At 49.9% G+C, this 16,558-nt stretch overlaps 1 protein-coding gene across 2 annotated transcripts; it reads left to right on the top strand.

The window, feature by feature from the left end:
• The first annotated feature begins 631 nt into the window (after positions 1 to 631).
• RAD51D (RAD51 paralog D) lies at positions 632 to 12,932 on the top strand. 2 transcript variants are annotated; one of them, XM_010951845.3, is made up of 10 exons: positions 633 to 933; positions 1,220 to 1,281; positions 1,481 to 1,599; positions 5,969 to 6,050; positions 6,292 to 6,426; positions 6,957 to 7,052; positions 9,052 to 9,142; positions 9,267 to 9,337; positions 11,383 to 11,547; positions 11,714 to 12,932. In XM_010951845.3, exons 1-10 carry the CDS (start codon positions 852 to 854, stop codon positions 11,795 to 11,797), a joined length of 987 nt encoding a protein of 328 aa, XP_010950147.2. In that variant the 5' UTR covers positions 633 to 851; the 3' UTR covers positions 11,798 to 12,932. The 2 variants fall into 2 exon arrangements, with proteins under 2 accessions (XP_045370279.2, XP_010950147.2); XM_045514323.2 differs by lacking the exon at positions 9,267 to 9,337 and having other exon boundaries at positions 632 to 933.
• The last annotated feature ends 3,626 nt before the right edge of the window (positions 12,933 to 16,558 follow it).

Consider the following 16,558-nt stretch of genomic DNA (forward strand, 5'->3'; position numbering starts at 1 on the left):
ATGTGGATTTGTCCGTTCTAAGTCCAGCGGTATAAGCTGTGAAAACATTGACAATTGATTCCACTGCACTGAGCCTCAGTTTCCTCATCTGTGAAATAGAGATGAACAAAGCACCTACCGCATTGGATTTTGAGCAGATAACCCTGTAAAGTTTTTATTTCTTCCAGAGGATGAGGTCAAGCAAATGAATTTAAAAATACCAAAATCATTGTGTTCTAGATACTCAGGGATTTTGTTGTTCATTTAAAAACTCTTTTATTTGGAAAATAGAGAAGTAGATGCCCTCTCTGTGCTCTGCTGCTTTTTTAGCACTGATCATATGATCGGTAATTATCTGATTTATTTGATTCCTCTTCACTGCCTTTCCTCACTATCGGGTAGGTCCCTGAGCCTAGGGATGGTCTGTGCAGTCGGATGTTCGGGCCCAGCGCTCAGAACGTAAGGCAGCACCTGGGAGGCCGGCACCGAGGCGTGATCCGGGAGAGGGTGGAGGCCTACGCGGGCGCTGAGCGTGGTGGCAGCGGCGAGGGGAACGTGGCTCCTTTCCGCCAGCGCCGTCTCCGCCCCAATCGCTGGGTCGCGGGAGCCTGCGCGTCCGCCCCGCGGCAGGCAGGTGGCGCCGCCGGCCAGGCCCTGGAGTCTGGAAGCAGGAAGCGGCTGCGCGGTGCCGCTGCAGGGCCGGGCTGGCCTTGGGCGCCGGGGCCCCAGCGGGGTCCGCACCCACCGCGTCGCCACCGCTGCCGCTGTCTCCTGCCTCCCGTGCCTGGTCCAGAAAAGGGCGCCAAGGAGGCGTCTGAAAAGAGGGCCCCACGGATGCCCCCGGGACGAGTGGCCCCGGGCCCACAGCGAACATGGGCGTGCTCCGCGCCGGCCTGTGCCCGGGCCTCACCCAGGACATGGTTCAGCTTCTGCGGAGCCGCGGGATCAAGACAGGTGACCGCGGGCGCGCGCCAGTGCTGACCACACCGCTGGGCCTAGCGAGGAGGCCGGCTCCTGTCCTGGCACACCCTTCCCCTCCCTCCTCCGCCCACAGCCTCTGGAGAGCTCGGGAAGGTGGGAGTAGGGCGACCACGCCCCAGGAAGGATGGAACCCCCGCTGTGTCCCAGGCTGCACGCCAGGTCCTGCGGCTCGGCTTGTTCCCTTAGGCGAGGAAAAGTCCGGTGCTGGAGGCCCGAGGCCTCCCTTCCTGCGCATCAATCCCACGTGTTTAATTTGCAGTGGTGGACCTCGTTTCTGCAGACCTGGAGGAGGTAGCCCAGAAATGTGGCTTGTCCTATAAGGTGAGCTGATGATCTGCACGCTCCAAAACGGGGTGTCTCTAAATGCCCATCCCTGAGCAAAGGGTTTCCAGAGATTGCTAAGGGGGGGCTATGAGACCCTGGGATTCGCCCTCCCTTACCGGGTCACTGCAGAGTACTCTGGGCTGCTTGGGATGGAAGCGCCAGGGCCGCATCCTGAGTCGCCCCGCCCCTTCCGCAGGCCCTGGTCGCCCTGAGGCGGGTGCTGCTGGCTCAGTTCTCGGCTTTCCCCTTCAATGGCGCTGATCTCTACGAGGAACTGAAGACCTCTACTGCCATCCTGTCCACCGGCATTGGAAGGTTTGTGTGTGTACTTGGGGGAGAAGGTGAGAGGCGGGAAGACCGTGGCAGCCTCCAGCTGGGCTTTTGACGCTGGAACCTAGGGAAGGCAGGGTTTTTCAAACAGTGGTGAGAGCAGCGTGGCTGGATGGTCAAGACTTCTGAGTCCTCTTACCCTGTGACAGAGTTTCTCCAACTCCTAACATTTTGAGGTGTGTAATTATTTGGGGGGAGGGGAGCCGGTGACCTGTGCATAGTTGGATGTTTGGCAGCATCCCTGACCTCTTCCCATTAGATGCAAGTAGCACATCCCTTCTTCCCCAAAATGTTTCCAGCCCTTGCCAAATGACCCGCCCCTCCCACCGCCCGGAGGAGGTGAGAGGAGAGGGCAAAATTACCACTGGTTGAGAACCACTGTCCTATAACACAAGATGTCAGTATTTCATTGTTATTCAGCAGATCAGAGCAACTATTTTGTGGCGTTGTCTCCCCTTTCACTTAAAGATGGGGCCAGAGAGGCTCCTTACTCCCTCAAAAAACGCACATGTCTGCTGTGACTTTTCATCCAGTCCCCCAACTGATGCTCTCAGGGCCATCTTGGGGGATCACAGGGATCCTTCAATCTCCAACCTGTTTGTGGTTGCCCCCCACCCCCACCCACTCTGTCCCCACCCCAACCCTTATATGCTTCCCCTTTTCACTCTTTTCTGTAGTTGTTGGAGTAAAGCTCCCAGCCAGTTTGGACAAAGGGCAGGAGAAGCACCCTCTTCCTCTCTAGACAGGCTTATGCTCCCAAGCTCTCCTGTCCCCCATATTTTTGCCTCAACTTCTGTGCCCCTTGCTGCAGCTACACTTCACATCAAAGCAGGGGAAAGAATGCGCTAGGTGTTTTCTCCCTTTGCCTTTACCCGGCCTTCATCCCAACAGCCTATATGTCCAGCAAGGGGAGGAAGAGAGAATCCTTTTTATAGAATGAGTGGGGGTGGGGAGAGGCAGGGCAAGTCTCTGCTGCAGCCCCGCTTACTGGCCTCGGTTTTTCTCTTATTCCTTCTTACTGCCCAGTCCTCCAGCCTTGGGAGAAAGGATTGGGGACAGCTCATAGGCAAGGGGCAGAGTGGAAGAAGCGGTGATTTAAATTTTATTGCAGAGGGCTGATAAAATTCTGTATTTCAGACACACACAGCTGCAGTTTTCCCTCCCTGATCCTGGCTTGTAGCTTCACCGCCCGCTGTGGCCTGAGTGCTCATTGTGGGCGTGTCCATCTCTTGGTCGGGACCCCTTACCTCTCCACCTTCACCACCCATGGGATCTTTGCCTGGCTTGCCTCTCTGTGCCCTGGAGCAAGGCCAGTCCCTGAACTAAAACTCCATTCTAGTCTTGGGAAGAAGAGTTTCTGCTCCAAACTGGGGACAGGGTGGAATTTATGACTTGGGCCTCTCGGCTCTCTCAGTCCCCTTTTCTCCCCCATGCATTTCACTCCTCAGCCTTGGATCTGTGATCTCTGCTGCTTAACCCTGTCCTCTCCCCACCTCAGCCTTACATCCAGGCAGTAGGTCTGGGCGCCTCCCCTCCCTGGGTTGCTGAGAGAGGTGCCTTTCTTCAGAAAACCTTTGGGATTTGGATGTCCCCAGGAAGATGGAGGATGGAACACCCACTCTTGGGTCTCATCTTTCCCCTTGACTCTAAACTTCCCACAAAAATGTCTCAAAAAAATCTTCCTGAGACTTAGCGTTCTGCCCTACTCACTAATTGACAATTCTCTAAGACTCAAGTGGGGCGGATAACTGGGCATCCTTGAGGGGGCATTTTTGTGTCAGTGATGTATGGAGTCAGGATGATTGCCACCTTTGTATACTGCTCTCCGCAGAGAGGAATAAAACATTTCCTTTTCCAAAAACAAAACAAAGCAGGGCAGGACAAACATTTACTGAGTGCCTACTATGTGCAGCCATTGACACATAGTAAGTCATATTTATATAATCTCTTAAGTGACTCTGTGAATTAGTGATTATTTACCCTACTTGAGTTTAGCTCAAGAGGATCGAGGGGCAGAGGTGAGCCTCCAGCCCTGGGGCACTTGAGCCAGAATTTGGTACATTCTCCATACTCTGCACCTGGAGGGGCCAAGAATACATTCTGCCGTGTTTGCGGAGGGGAAGAGTTGGAAGACAACGGGCTGCTTCTGGCCGAGGGAATCTGACCTCTCTCCTGGCCTGTTGGTGCAGAATTTGAAAAAGAACTCCACCACCGCAGAAGTCTTTGGATTGGTTTGGCCCTTGCTGTTCCCACAACACATTCTCTTGGCAAGGTTCCTACAGCACAGGGCTTGCTTCCCCGGCTGGGGGTTCAGGTCTGTAATTCATCAAGCGTTGGCTGAGTGCCTACAGGTGCCAGGTGCGTGCAGAGGATACCTGTTGGAGTGAGGCAAGGCCCCGGCACTTAAGGAGTGTGGGGTGTGGTGGGTGAGAAGAGCAGGTGAACACAAGAGAGAGGTGTTAGCACACATGGAGGCAGCGTCAGGAGGGGGTGACTGACCAGAAGCCAGCTTGGCCTTTGGGAGCTTATAAAACCAGCAGGTACAGAGGGAGAATTTAGGGAGCAGTCAGGTGGTAAAGTGGCAGGATTGCCGCCACAGGGAGTCAGTGCAGGGGAGATCAGGTGGTTCCAGAAAGCTCTGTGAAGGAGGCGGACCTCAGTGAGGACCAGGTGGACATTCTCTGAGTGGTCGCCGGGAACCAGGCACCCTTATTCCAAGCTCATTATTTCATCGGTCTTCACAACCACACCGAGCATGTTACGAAGAAAGTCATCATCCTGTGGAGGAGGAAACTGGGACTCGGGTTGAGTGTCTTGCCCAAGACCTTGCAGCTAGTAAGTGGCAGACCAGGCCCCTGAAGTCATGTGTCATCCCCCTCAGTACAAGAACCCAGCTCGAACTGGTCCGCGTTTTTGGGGAAGGCTGTCTGGTGAAAGCGGAGGCCTGGGGTGGAGGTGAGCGGGGCTGGGAAGGACATGGCGGGGGAGGGTGTGGGGCCCAGTCAAGGGCAGGGGACCCCAGGAGGCTTGTTGAAGAAATGTGATAAGCCTTCCTTCCAGGGGGGACATAGGTGAGATTCCAAGATGACCCACTAGGTTTCTAGCCTTCCTCACAAGTATTCTTTGGGTACTCGATGGACGATGGACGTAACTTGAACCTGGGAGGGGAGGAGAGTTCTGTAGTCAACAGCTTGGGAAATGCTGGTTCACCCAAATGAAGCAGATTTCCTTGTTGTAGACCTTCTGAGAGCCCTTAGTGCCGACGTGCGCTGTGAATCTTTACGAGGGCGATAGAGCGCATATTTCTTCTGATCAGGATCCCATTCTTCATGCCAGATTACCTACTGGGATAGAAAAAGGTAGATTTCAAGGAGTAAACATAACTGTACCTGTTTAGATGAATAACACATCATGGCTAATCACATCTTAAAAGCTTCAAGCTAAGGAATTTTTTTTTTTTTTGCATGGGGAGGTAATTAGGTTTATTTTTAGAGGAGGTACTGAGGAGTGAACCCAGGACCCTGTGCATGCTAAGCATTCGTTCTACTGCTTGAGCTATACCCTAAGCTAAGGAATTCTTAAACTCAGCAGTAAAACAAACAATCCAAGTAGGCAAATGGGCAAAAGACATGGACAGACGTATTACCAGAGGTTCACCATCATTAGTCATTAGGGAAATGTAGGTGAAACCCACAGTGAGATGTGACCACATAGCTCCCAGAATGGCTGAAATGAAAAATGGTGCTAACACCAAATGCTAGTGAGGATGTGGAGAAACTGGATTACTCACACATTGCTAGTGGGAAAATAACCTAGCAGAGCCACTCTGGAAAACAGGTTAGTATTTTCTTGTAACATTGATATGCACTTGCCATACCACCCAGCAGTTGTGTTCTTGGGCATTTTTTTCCCAGAGGAATAAAAGCTTAGGTTTATGCCAAAACATGTGCACAAATGTTCAGAGCAGTTTTATGCATAATTTCCCCGAACTGGAACCAGCTAAAATGTCCTTCAGTGGGTAAATGGTTAAACAAACTTGGTGCCTCTGTACCATGGAATACTACTACAGGGGCTAATAATAATAATAACAACAACAACAACAACAACAACAACAACTAATAATATAGGGTCTGAGATGGAGAATGAGGAGGACCTTTGGATGGGGCGGCAAAGACCTCTGCAGAGAGGTGATCACCCAGAGGTGATCTTTAAGCTGAGAGTGAGAGGATGCAGGGCCAGAGGAACATTTAGCCGGGCCCGCTCCCCTCCAAAGGAGACTCCATCAGGAGAAGCCTCCTGGCCAGAAATGTTAGAACATCTGTGGACCATTCTCTTCCCCTTTCTCTGCCATCAGCCTGGACAAACTGCTCGATGCTGGTCTCTATACTGGAGAAGTGACTGAAATCGTGGGAGGCCCGGGTAGCGGCAAAACCCAGGTACACATGCGGCCAGCAGCAGGAGGACTGGGGGAGGTGGGTGCATAGCCCAGGATCCCTGGGGAAGCTCCTGCCGGGGTGCTGGTGATTCAGAGCTCGAAAGAGAGAAGCTGGGTGGTAAGGAGGAGGGCACCAACTTGGCCGACTCTTGTTTCTGGGATCTGGATGAGATTCGATGGGAGCTCCCATTCTGGGCCCTCCTTGAGGGCTCAGATTCACCCAATTGCCTGTATCTGCTCAGGTGTGTCTTTGTGTGTCTGCACACGTGTCCCATGGCCTGCAGCAGAACGTTCTGTACATCGACTCCAATGGAGGACTCACAGCCTCCCGCATCCTCCAGCTACTTCAGGCCAGAACCCCAGACGAGGAGGAGCAGGTAAAGGGCAGGAGAGGGTTGGGTTCCTTTGAGGTTATGACACAGTAAGATCTCACTATCTGACATTAGAAGATTTTGGCCATTTGGGTGAATAGTCATTTCTGGCTTTGAAACTTGCTGTTCTGCGAATATTGCCTGTACTCTGCAAGCCTCCTCCATTATGACATCATCCCAGCTTGGATGCTACCCACACTGATGCTCCCAGGAAACCCAGCCCCTTGCATACCCTAATTCAGGGCTGCCAAACACCCAGCCTCTGTGTTTTCTACGCCATTTCTTGCCCGTGGCAGACATACTAATCAATCCTATTACTCCCTCCCACGGGCTCTGACTTGGCTTTGCAGCTCAGCACCCAGGCAGCCACCACGGTGAGAACTGGCCCATCAGACAGAGCCCATTTGCCATCCTGGACCTGAGTCCTGGCGTCTAAGTGCCTCTTCCTGCTCAGCCTCAAAAAAATCTCTCTTCATCTTGTGCAACCCCCTGCTCCTCTTCTCCAAAACCCTCCCTTCTCTTTCCTTCCCCTTCAGGCAGGAGCTCTTCAGAGGATCCAGGTGGTGCGTGCATTTGACATCTTCCAGATGCTGGATGTGATACAGGACCTGCGAGGCACTGTGGCCCAGCAGGTGAGCCCACTCTCCCGCCCCCTCCCGACTTCTCCCAGCTCGCTGGTGCTCAGGCAGGATTTGGTGCACTGATTTATATACTCTTAGGTTTGGGAGACACCTTAGAGAGAATAGTTTAATTCATCTTAAACTTTTTCTCTCACCCCAAAGCATGACATATTCCCATGGGCATACCCAGTATTATATACAAAGTAAGTCATTTTTACAAACTTTAGAATGTGTAATAGTTGAACAGATACTTGCTATAGGAATCAGCTGGTAATCACCCCCTGTGTGTTGAGACATGAAGTGAAGCAGTCCTGATCTAATCCAGCTGTCTCGTTTCTAGAGATGAGGAGAGGGGACCAGAGACATCTAGTGAGTTGCCCAAGGTTACTGCATATTTGAGATAAGAATGAAGCTTATAACTCAGATATCTCAACTCCCAGGTCAAAAGACTATATTTTTTACTCTAGGACCATTACATGGTATATAGTCTATTATTGCATAGGAAGTGACCACAAACTTAGGGACTTAAAATAACACATTTACTACTTTCCAGTTTCTGTGGGTTGGGAGTCTGGGCACAGCTTTTCCAGGTCCTCTGCTTACGGTCTCATCAGGCTGTAATCCAGGCTGTAGCTAGGCTGTGTTCTTATCTGAAGGCTCAGCTGGGGAAGGATCACTTACAAGTTCCCTCAGGTTGTCAGCAGAATTCACTTCCCTGAGGCTTCAGTTTCTTGGTGGCATTTGGCCAGAGGCCACCTTCCACTCCTTGAGACTTCCCATGGTTCCTGCCATGTGGCCCTTTCCATAGACAGTTTGCAGCGCGACCACTTGCTGCTTCAAGACAGCACAAGAGTGAAAGCAAAATGCAACAGGGGACTTTACACAACATGATGTACTCATGGGAGTGGCAGCTCCTTTGCTGTATAATGTAATCTAATCAAGAGAGCAGTGTCCAAACATCTTTGACATTTTTGTCATCAGCGAGTCACAGGACTCCCCCAAAGTCAAGGGGAAGGGACCATGGGGGGCTTGAATACCTAGAGGTGGGCATCATGGGGTCTGTCTGCCCCTGGTGACCTGACAGCCCCATGGTTACAAGCATTGTGGGGTCTGTCTGCCCCAGGTGATCTGAAAGCCCCATGGTGACCTGATAGCTCCATGGTTTCAGCCAGAAATTTCACCCTGCTCTCCCAGAGAGTAAAGTAGGGCTAAGCTGATTTTAGTCTTTTCTGCCATGGTCTCTTAGACCAGCTGACGGCTGGCCAAGAGTCAGTTAACTGGACGATGAAGGGGGAGACATGTAAAAGACAGAGCATAGAAGCTGAATATCCAAGACTCGGCCAACATAAAGTGAAAAGTTGCAGAAGCAGATTCAGTGAATGAGTTGGGCAGAAGGAGTGAGGGAAAGCAAGGGAAGCATGGAGGACAGTTTAGGTCCAAGAAACCAAGAGGAAGCGAACACTGTGTCGAGACAGAAATGTACAGTTCTACCAGGTGTCTGTCTAGAGAGCCTGTATCTGGAACCTTTTTTAGATGTGGACGATGAGGCCTTCGAGGCATGGCAGAAGGAGACAGTGAGGTAAAGGGAACGCTCACGTCTTCAGTAGAGAAAGTGAGGAACTTGGGGAGTAAGAGGAGAGGGAAAAGAGGGGCCTGATTTTAGGGGGGATTGACCATAAGGAGAAAGATTCTACTAAGAAACTTCCTGACCATGGATCACAGGATCTGAGCAGGGATTTCTCAAATTTAATTATTGGAGGGTATGTGTGATGTCCTGTGGTTTAAACGCTCTCTGTCCACCCAAGTCTTCAATAAAACCTGTCACACATACAAACGAGGGTGGAGAAAAAAACTTAACTGAAATTCCATCATGCTTGCGCAGCTGTTTTTGAGCTGGGGGAGATTATTTCCTACCAGTTTCTGACAGAGAAGCAAGCTTGTCCCATACTGGGTGCCCCCCAGAGGCCAACTGATTCATGTTCCCTGCTTCCCATCAACCCCTCCACCCCAGGTGAGCAGTTCTTCAGGGACTCTGAAGGTGGTGATTGTGGACTCCGTCACCGCGGTGGTCTCCCCACTTCTGGGAGGCCAGCAGAGGGAAGGTGAGTGGTGTGGCAGAACCCAAGGTTGCGGTCATGATCTTGCCTCCCAGCTCTGGAGTCCAGTCTCCGGCCAGCCTGATCCCCAGTGCCCTGCTGCCCACCCTCCCTGCTTTTTCTCCTCCAGGCTTGGCCTTGATGATGCAGCTGGCCCGAGAGCTGAAGACCCTGGCCCGGGACCTTGGCGTGGCCGTGGTGGTGAGGAGGCGGGCTTTGCCAGTGGACTGGTTTTACCTTTGGTCCCTGGGCTTCACCAAGTGGGGAGATGAGCTCAGTTTCCTGTTATAGCTCCTTATTTCCCTTAAACAGCAGCTTTTGAACCCTCAAAGTGGCCCTTTAGGAAAAGGTCATAGCCAGCTTCCCTGGGTCATCTAAAGCTCTGGACCACGAGGGGATTAGACCATAAGGGGATTAGGCCATAAATGGCCAAGGGATCAGGGACAGTCTTCTTTCTCTTTTTACTTCCTTTGTCAGGTTTACTGAGGTGTAATTCACACAGAGTGATTTTCTCCTGTTTGAAATTTGACTAATGGACATAGTTGTATTTGGTCTTGTTACTCCTCTCAGTCAAGATACAGAGTATTTCTATCACTCAGAAAGGTCCCCCAGCCCCAGACCACCACCGATCTGGTTTCTGTTCCAATAGTTTTGCCTTTTCAAGAGCTTCATAGAAAGGAATATTTTGCTTTTAAAGTAACTTTCTCTGCTTATGAAATAATTTGTTTAAAATCTGCATGCTTCTCATAGAAGAGGGTAAAAAAGTTCAATATGAGTCAAATTTATCAATGTCCACATCCCCAGAAAACATATATTTTTATCTCTCTCCATGGAATCTTTTTCTCTGAATATAGACACATACTTTTAACAGACTTTCCAACTAAACTGTAAACTTGTTTAAAAAAACCCCAAATTTACCATTTCCCATGTCTTTAAATAGATTCTTTAAGAATGCCTTTTTTTTTAAGAATGCCATTTTTAGCAACTACATATTTTGTTTAATACCTAAATCACAAGGGTCAACAAACCTTTTCTCTAAAGGACCAGAGAGTAAATGCAATTGCCCTTTCATATCCTCCGGTTGCCTATCCTCGGGTTCTGCATCCGTGGATACCAAGGGCCAACTACTACGCCATTTTATATAAGAGAGGAGCATCCATGGCTTTGGTATCCCTGGAGGTCCTGGAACCAAACCCCCCACAGATAATGAGGGGCGGCTATATTTAAGGCTTCATGGCCATATGGTCCATGTTGTAACTGCTCAGTTGCCTATGTAGTATGAGAGCAACCGTAGACAATCCCTGAACACATGAGCTTGGCTGTGTTCCAGTGATACGTGATTTTCAGACACCACATTTGCAACTCCTGATGTACCATGACACTCTGCTGCCTGGCTTGGGACCTTTAGATCATCACCAGTTTTTTCTTCTATTTAAATAAAACTATAATGAACATCCTTATACCTAAGTCTCTTTACATATCTCATATTTCCTCAAACTCCTAAAAGTATAATCAGTGAGTCAGGGACACACGTATTTTTAAGTGTCTAGATATGACATTGCCGAATTGTCGGCATGGTTTTACTTTTTGTGCACCCCCTGGCAGCGAAAGGGGATCTGTTTTCCTATCCTTTTGTTCTTATACTGGGTCCCTAGGCCTCCCTCTCCTGACTATGGGACGTATGTGATCACCTGCTATGTGCCAGGCTCTGCCTTAGGCAGCAGGGATTCAATGATGAACAGGCCACATCCTTGCCTGGGGATGGGAGTAGGGGGCGCAAGGAGAACCTTAAGAGGATGTGGTGAAGCTGGGGTTTCTTACCTGAGACTAGCCTGGGCGGAATAGAGCTGACCGACCAGATTAGGACACCCCCCCTTTTCAAACTATCCCCCCAGCCATACACAGAGGTGCACTTTCTGACACAAAGGGGTGGGTGGACATGGTCTCAGGATGCCCATCTGCTGGGTTGGGGGTATAATAAGCCTAAGCAGACAGCACTGCTTATTCCCAGACACGTGCCCCATCCCCTTCTGTTGGAGTCAAGCCTGAGGCATTGCGGTTTAGTGGCAAGACCTATGCATAAGTCAGGAGCCCAGGGTTCTAATTCCAGACCGTTGCTAAGTTATGGCTGCTAGGGGAAGTCGTTCTAGGCCTCAGCTTTTCCATCTGTAAAATGAAGCAGCAGGAGCAGATGTCCTCTGTACTAGCATTGCAGATCTATAAGCCTGTGATTCTTTCCACTGCAGGTGACCAACCACATGACCCGAGACAGGGACACTGGGAAGCTCAAACCTGCCCTCGGACGCTCCTGGAGCTTTGTACCCAGCACCCGGTTTCTCCTGGACGTCACCAAAGGCACAGGAGCATCAGATAGTCAGCGCATGGTGTGTCTGATGAAATCTCCCCGTCTGGTGAGCCAGCCCCAGGAGAAAGCCAGGACTCTGGGCCCTTGAGGGTGGTTTCCATGCCTGCAGATGTCTCATTGGGGGATTCTTGGATGCTGAGACCCTGCAGCCAAAGAGGCTACCCACCTGGGCTGCTCAACCCAAAAACTCACACTTTGATCCTGTCTTCCAGCCAACAGGTTTCCAGGAGATGGTCGACCTTGGGACCTGGGGGACGTCAGAGCAGAGCCCACAGTTACAAGGAGATCACACATGACTGTGCTATTGATTGGGAAAGGGAGAGGCCTCAAGGCCCCCAGCCCTCCTGTGGAGTAATTGGGGGTAGCTCTTGGGGCTGCTGAAAAGCTCTCAGGCTGGGCAGACATCTCAGTCCTCAGCTCCTCTCTCTGGGAACACAGCACTACTGGTGAGAGAGGATGCTGTTGTGAAAGGGCCCAGAAATTCATGCTGGTACTAGGTTTTCTCCCCCTTGTTTCTACCACGTATGTTTCCAGTGGGAGCCAAGTTCACCTTGGCTTGGGCATCTCTGAAGAGGCACATCGGTGACTGGAGGGTGACCCTGTGTGTCACTATCATACCTGCGCGCCACCCTAACACAGTGACTGAGCCTGAGGCCTCTAGCTTGCCTTTGTTTCCCTTCTCTTCTATTTTTTTGTCTCTGTTTTTCCATCTGTAAAATGGGGCTCCTTTTCCCTTAGCTCGATCTTTGAGTTACTGGGTAGAAGTAACCTTGTCAATGCAAAACTCTTCATTATCTGTGTCCCACCCTTAAAAATATAAAAAGGAAATTCCCTGAGCCCCAGAGCCATCTAATTTGCCCCCCTCCGAAGGTGGTCTTTTGGTTTCCCCCAGTGACACCCCAAAGAATGGTTATTCCTTTTTCCCCTCTTGCTGATTTAGTTTCACACACCTGTGTGCATCACCGTGCCTGAGTGAGACCACGAGCTCATTGCAGTCCCAGGGATATAATTTAACAGGAAGGGAAGATGTGACCTGCTTGCAGTGAGTCCAGCCACTTGTTTAACGTGCATGGTGCCCTGTGGGGCCCCTCCACAGTATAGTGTAACCAGAGGTGCTGAACCATGGCCTTGCCCATAAACAGACAGAGGAGAATTTGCACAGTAAATAGAGCCAGCTGGGAAAATTGATGCTGGCATAAATAATACATGGCAAATGTAGTCCTTTATGCAGAAATTCATTGCCTATGGCTCCAAGATGCAGTATAATTACCCTTCTCTTCCTGCCAGCTGTACCACAGCCTAGTGCCCTAGTGTATGAAATAAACCCCCTGTCTGTTATGGCATTGTGGCCATTCATCTGTGAGCTGTAACCCTGGCTGGGAGCACAGGAGGACACCAGGGAAGGGGAAATAAAAGTTGAAGGAGAAATGATCAGGAGTGTTTACTGACCATGGTTTTTTTAAAGGAGGGTCACCCTTCTCGGTTCGAGAGCCTGTTGTGTAATTAATTAGTTGTGTCTTGCCTGCAGGAAGCAGGGGTCAGAGTTACAGGTGGAGGGTACAACATCTAGAGGTGATGAACACAGCAGGAATAAAAGCAAACAGCATCGAGGACCAGGAATGGGTGACAGACTGTCCCAAGGGTACCTGCCTGAGTGAGGACAGGGTTGGTGAGCCTAAGACTGAAGGAACCCTGGCACTGCTGCTTTCACAGGCCCCCTGGGAGAAATGAATCTTCAGCATCCTCACATCTTGAGCAGTCGGCACATATCTGCAACCATAGTAGGAAACAAAACATTAAGCTGGGAATGGCACATCCCTACTACTTGCACCATTTTGGGCATCCTGAGCCCACGCAGGCATCACCAATCGATCAAGCATCCACTCTGTGCAGAGCTTGGTGTCCTTTGCAGTTTTTCTCCACGTGGCAGTCCACACAGCCACAACCAATTAGTTGGCATTGGCGTTCGAGGTGGAGCCTGGTTGCTATCTGCCGTGCTTCCTGTGTGTGGTGTCAGGTGCCTCGTCCCTGACTCAGGACCCTAGAATATTGTGGCCTGAGAGGCCTAGAACGATCTTATGACCTATCCTCTCACTTAGTGGAGAAGGAAACTGAAGCCCAAAGAGGAGAAATGACAGCGCCAGTGGCAGAACAGGGACTGGAACCCAGGACTCCTGATTCCCTGGCCAGGACTCTGTCTTCATGCTTCCGCATGGCGCAGTTCTATCCCCAGTGAGCACTTACTCCAGCTGAAGATGCCATAGGCTCACCCGGGAGGCCTCTCTGGCCACGGAAAGATGCCCCATTCACTGCTGCTCCAGACCACCCATGACGTTCCTGTGGGACCTTGCCTGTCCCAACCCACTCCCTCCTGGGCCTTGTCTCAGACCAGGGCTTCACCTTGCCCTTGTCCTGGTCCCGCACACTCCACTGCGGGCGAACCACACTGCCGGGCTCTCCTAACAGGCCTCAGGCCAGCCTGGCTCTCCTGCCCGCGTGCCTTTTGCTCCCTTTGCTTCTGTGTCTGCCTCCACCCACTCAGAGTCTGGTGCATACCCATCCTGACATCCACCCTTGTTTACGTCTCAGCTGTGGTCTAGATAGACATCATAATCCTCCTGTACCACTCACTCATACTTGTCTTACTTGTCTGCCCATGAGCCCACGACACACTTGAAGGGTTCTCATGTCAATGTTTCTTTTGTTCTTTCCACAGTGTGGGAGCTCAGTAATTGTTAAATATACAAATGTGTGGGCTTTAATTTATTTTAAAGATGGCAAAGGAAGAACACAATGTTTTCAACATGATCCTGTCATTGAGTCCTCAGGGTGTCTTTCTTACATGTCTTTTTATACAGGACTGTTTTATGTTCTTGGTTTGATACTAGAATTTAATGTTGAGTCTCTACTATGTGCTAGCTTTTAAGTCAGGCACTTGAACTCCCAAGTCTGACTCAGGCTAAAGGTCCATGTATCGTGGCTGCTCTCTGCTGCAAATAACAAAACCTGGCTTAAAGAGGCTTAAACAAGAAGAACATTCATTGTCTCTAGTAACGTGAAGTCCAAGGTTGACTCATTCAGAGTTTTGTCATCAAGGGGTGTATAGGGTCGTTCCATCTTTCTACTCTGTTCTCCTTTTGGGTTGGTTTTTGTCTTTGAGCTCGTTCTCATCAAAGCCTGGATGCAGCCATTCTGAGCATTTGTCCAGGCAGGATGGTATCTACAGGCAGGAACATGATTACCTCCTTGTGTCCTTTTAAGAACCAGGAAAACTGAGAACTTTTTCCAACAAAGCAGATTTATACATCATACTGCACTGGTGCAGAATTGCTTCATGCACCCACATTTAACCATGGCAAGGGAAATGGAACCACTGTGACTGGCTCAGACCAATGGAGAAATAGGCATGGAGCAGGGGCTGGAGACACATGGCCATCAGAGGGAAAGGGGGTGCTATACTAGAAAAGACGGGGTGTGCGTGGAGGAGCTCGATGGTGGGTGGGCAACTAGTGTGTGCCAGAGTCCAGGAGGCAAGTTCATCCAGGCTCATGTGTGCTTAGGTCCTTTTCGTCCACATCTTATTTAGACCTTAGGAAAGCCTTCCATCTTATAGACAGTAAATGGGAATCCAGTGAGGTTAAGGACATAAAGCTAGTAAGTGGACAGCACCAGAATCCACACTTGAATCTGTCTGATTCCAGACCCTACTTCTTTCCATCCCCATGCTGCCTTTGGCTGTGAATATGTAAATATTTCAATTAAATTATTCATATTTTCCCCTGAGAGCAGCCAAGGCTACCTGTCCCAACCTCTTTTCATCTTTGTTCACCATGAAAGCTGGACCAGAGATCTACTTTCTCAGTGCTTTCCAATTTCCCCTGCAGAAGTTATGAGAGAATGACAAACACTCAAAAAAGGGAGATATCATTTCTATTAAAGTGAACAGGAGGTTTGGGGGGAAATAAAGCTGAATAAAAAACAACAGGGTTTATGCATCCCTGAGATGTGAGCCAGGAGGAGATGAGGGATTTAGATGCACACCCCAACCAGGTTTTTACTGTGCTCCGGCACGGAGTTGCACTAGGGAGAGTTAAAATGGTTCAATTACTTGGGGATAGGCATTGGAGAAGGCTCTGTGATGCATGGAGTTTAAATTACAGTTAGGTAGATTATTCACCCAAGCTTACCCTCAAAAAGGTGTTTCTCCCACGTATTCCTGTCTTATTGCACTGGCTAAACTAACTCCTGGTGCTAAGTTGAAAAGAAGTAACAAAAGCCATCATCCCTGTCTTGTTCCTGACTTTAGCAAGCTGTTGGCCAATATATGATAACCAAGTAAGATGCTGTAGGTTCCCTGTAGTTACCTTTTATCAAGGTAAAGACCTCATTGTGTTTCCTGTCTATCCTGGAGAGGGAGGCCAGGTACTGGCCACTCCCTTTGACATGCGTAAAATTCTCTCTCCCAGCCGGTGGAAGGTCCATGCATCCCGGAGGTGTGCAAGTGCACATCGGCTGCTGCACAAGCTTGACTCCTTTGAACCCTAGCTCTTCCTGCCTCTCTAGTTTCTGGGTGTAATAGTCTCAGTATAAGCCTGGGTTTTGCCAGAAGACAATGAGCTTATTCTGAAAAGGATGCAAAGTCAAGGAACAAGATTTATATCTCATTTACTTCGGTCTCAGCTGACACTGTATGTCCTTGGATGAGTCACTTAGCCTCTTTAAGTTTAGTTTCATCAACTGGGAAATGGGGAAAATAATTCCTGCTTCATAGAACTGTTTTCCAGCAGTATAGCTTATGTTAAACACCAAATACTTCCCTAGGCATATAATAACTATGCAATTTTGTATCATTGTAAGGCCCAGGATGCCTAGGAGAAACTGGTGACAGCTTCCTTGTGTTCAGGCATGGCTGCCTTCATGATAGTGTGACCAGTGCAGCTGCACAGAGCCCTGGGCTTAATTTAATGGTCTGCTGTTGCCATCCTGAAATTCTCAATGCTTTTGAACAAGGGCCCAACATTTGCACTGTGCCCTGAAAACTTTGTAGATGGTCATGT

The sequence above is a fragment of the Camelus bactrianus genome, chromosome 16, assembly GCF_048773025.1.
Source record: "Camelus bactrianus isolate YW-2024 breed Bactrian camel chromosome 16, ASM4877302v1, whole genome shotgun sequence".
NCBI lineage: Eukaryota > Metazoa > Chordata > Mammalia > Artiodactyla > Camelidae > Camelus > Camelus bactrianus.

What these genes read in the sequence shown, in the direction of transcription:
- RAD51D (XM_010951845.3), top strand. Translation starts at nt 852, where the DNA reads ATGGGCGTGCTCCGCGCCGGCCTGTGCCCGGGCCTCACCCAGGACATG. An exon ending in AATGTGGCTTGTCCTATAAG is followed by an intron (nt 1,282 to 1,480) that starts GTGAGCTGATGA and finishes CCCCTTCCGCAG; the next exon opens with GCCCTGGTCGCCCTGAGGCG. An exon ending in TGATGAAATCTCCCCGTCTG is followed by an intron (nt 11,548 to 11,713) that starts GTGAGCCAGCCC and finishes CCTGTCTTCCAG; the next exon opens with CCAACAGGTTTCCAGGAGAT.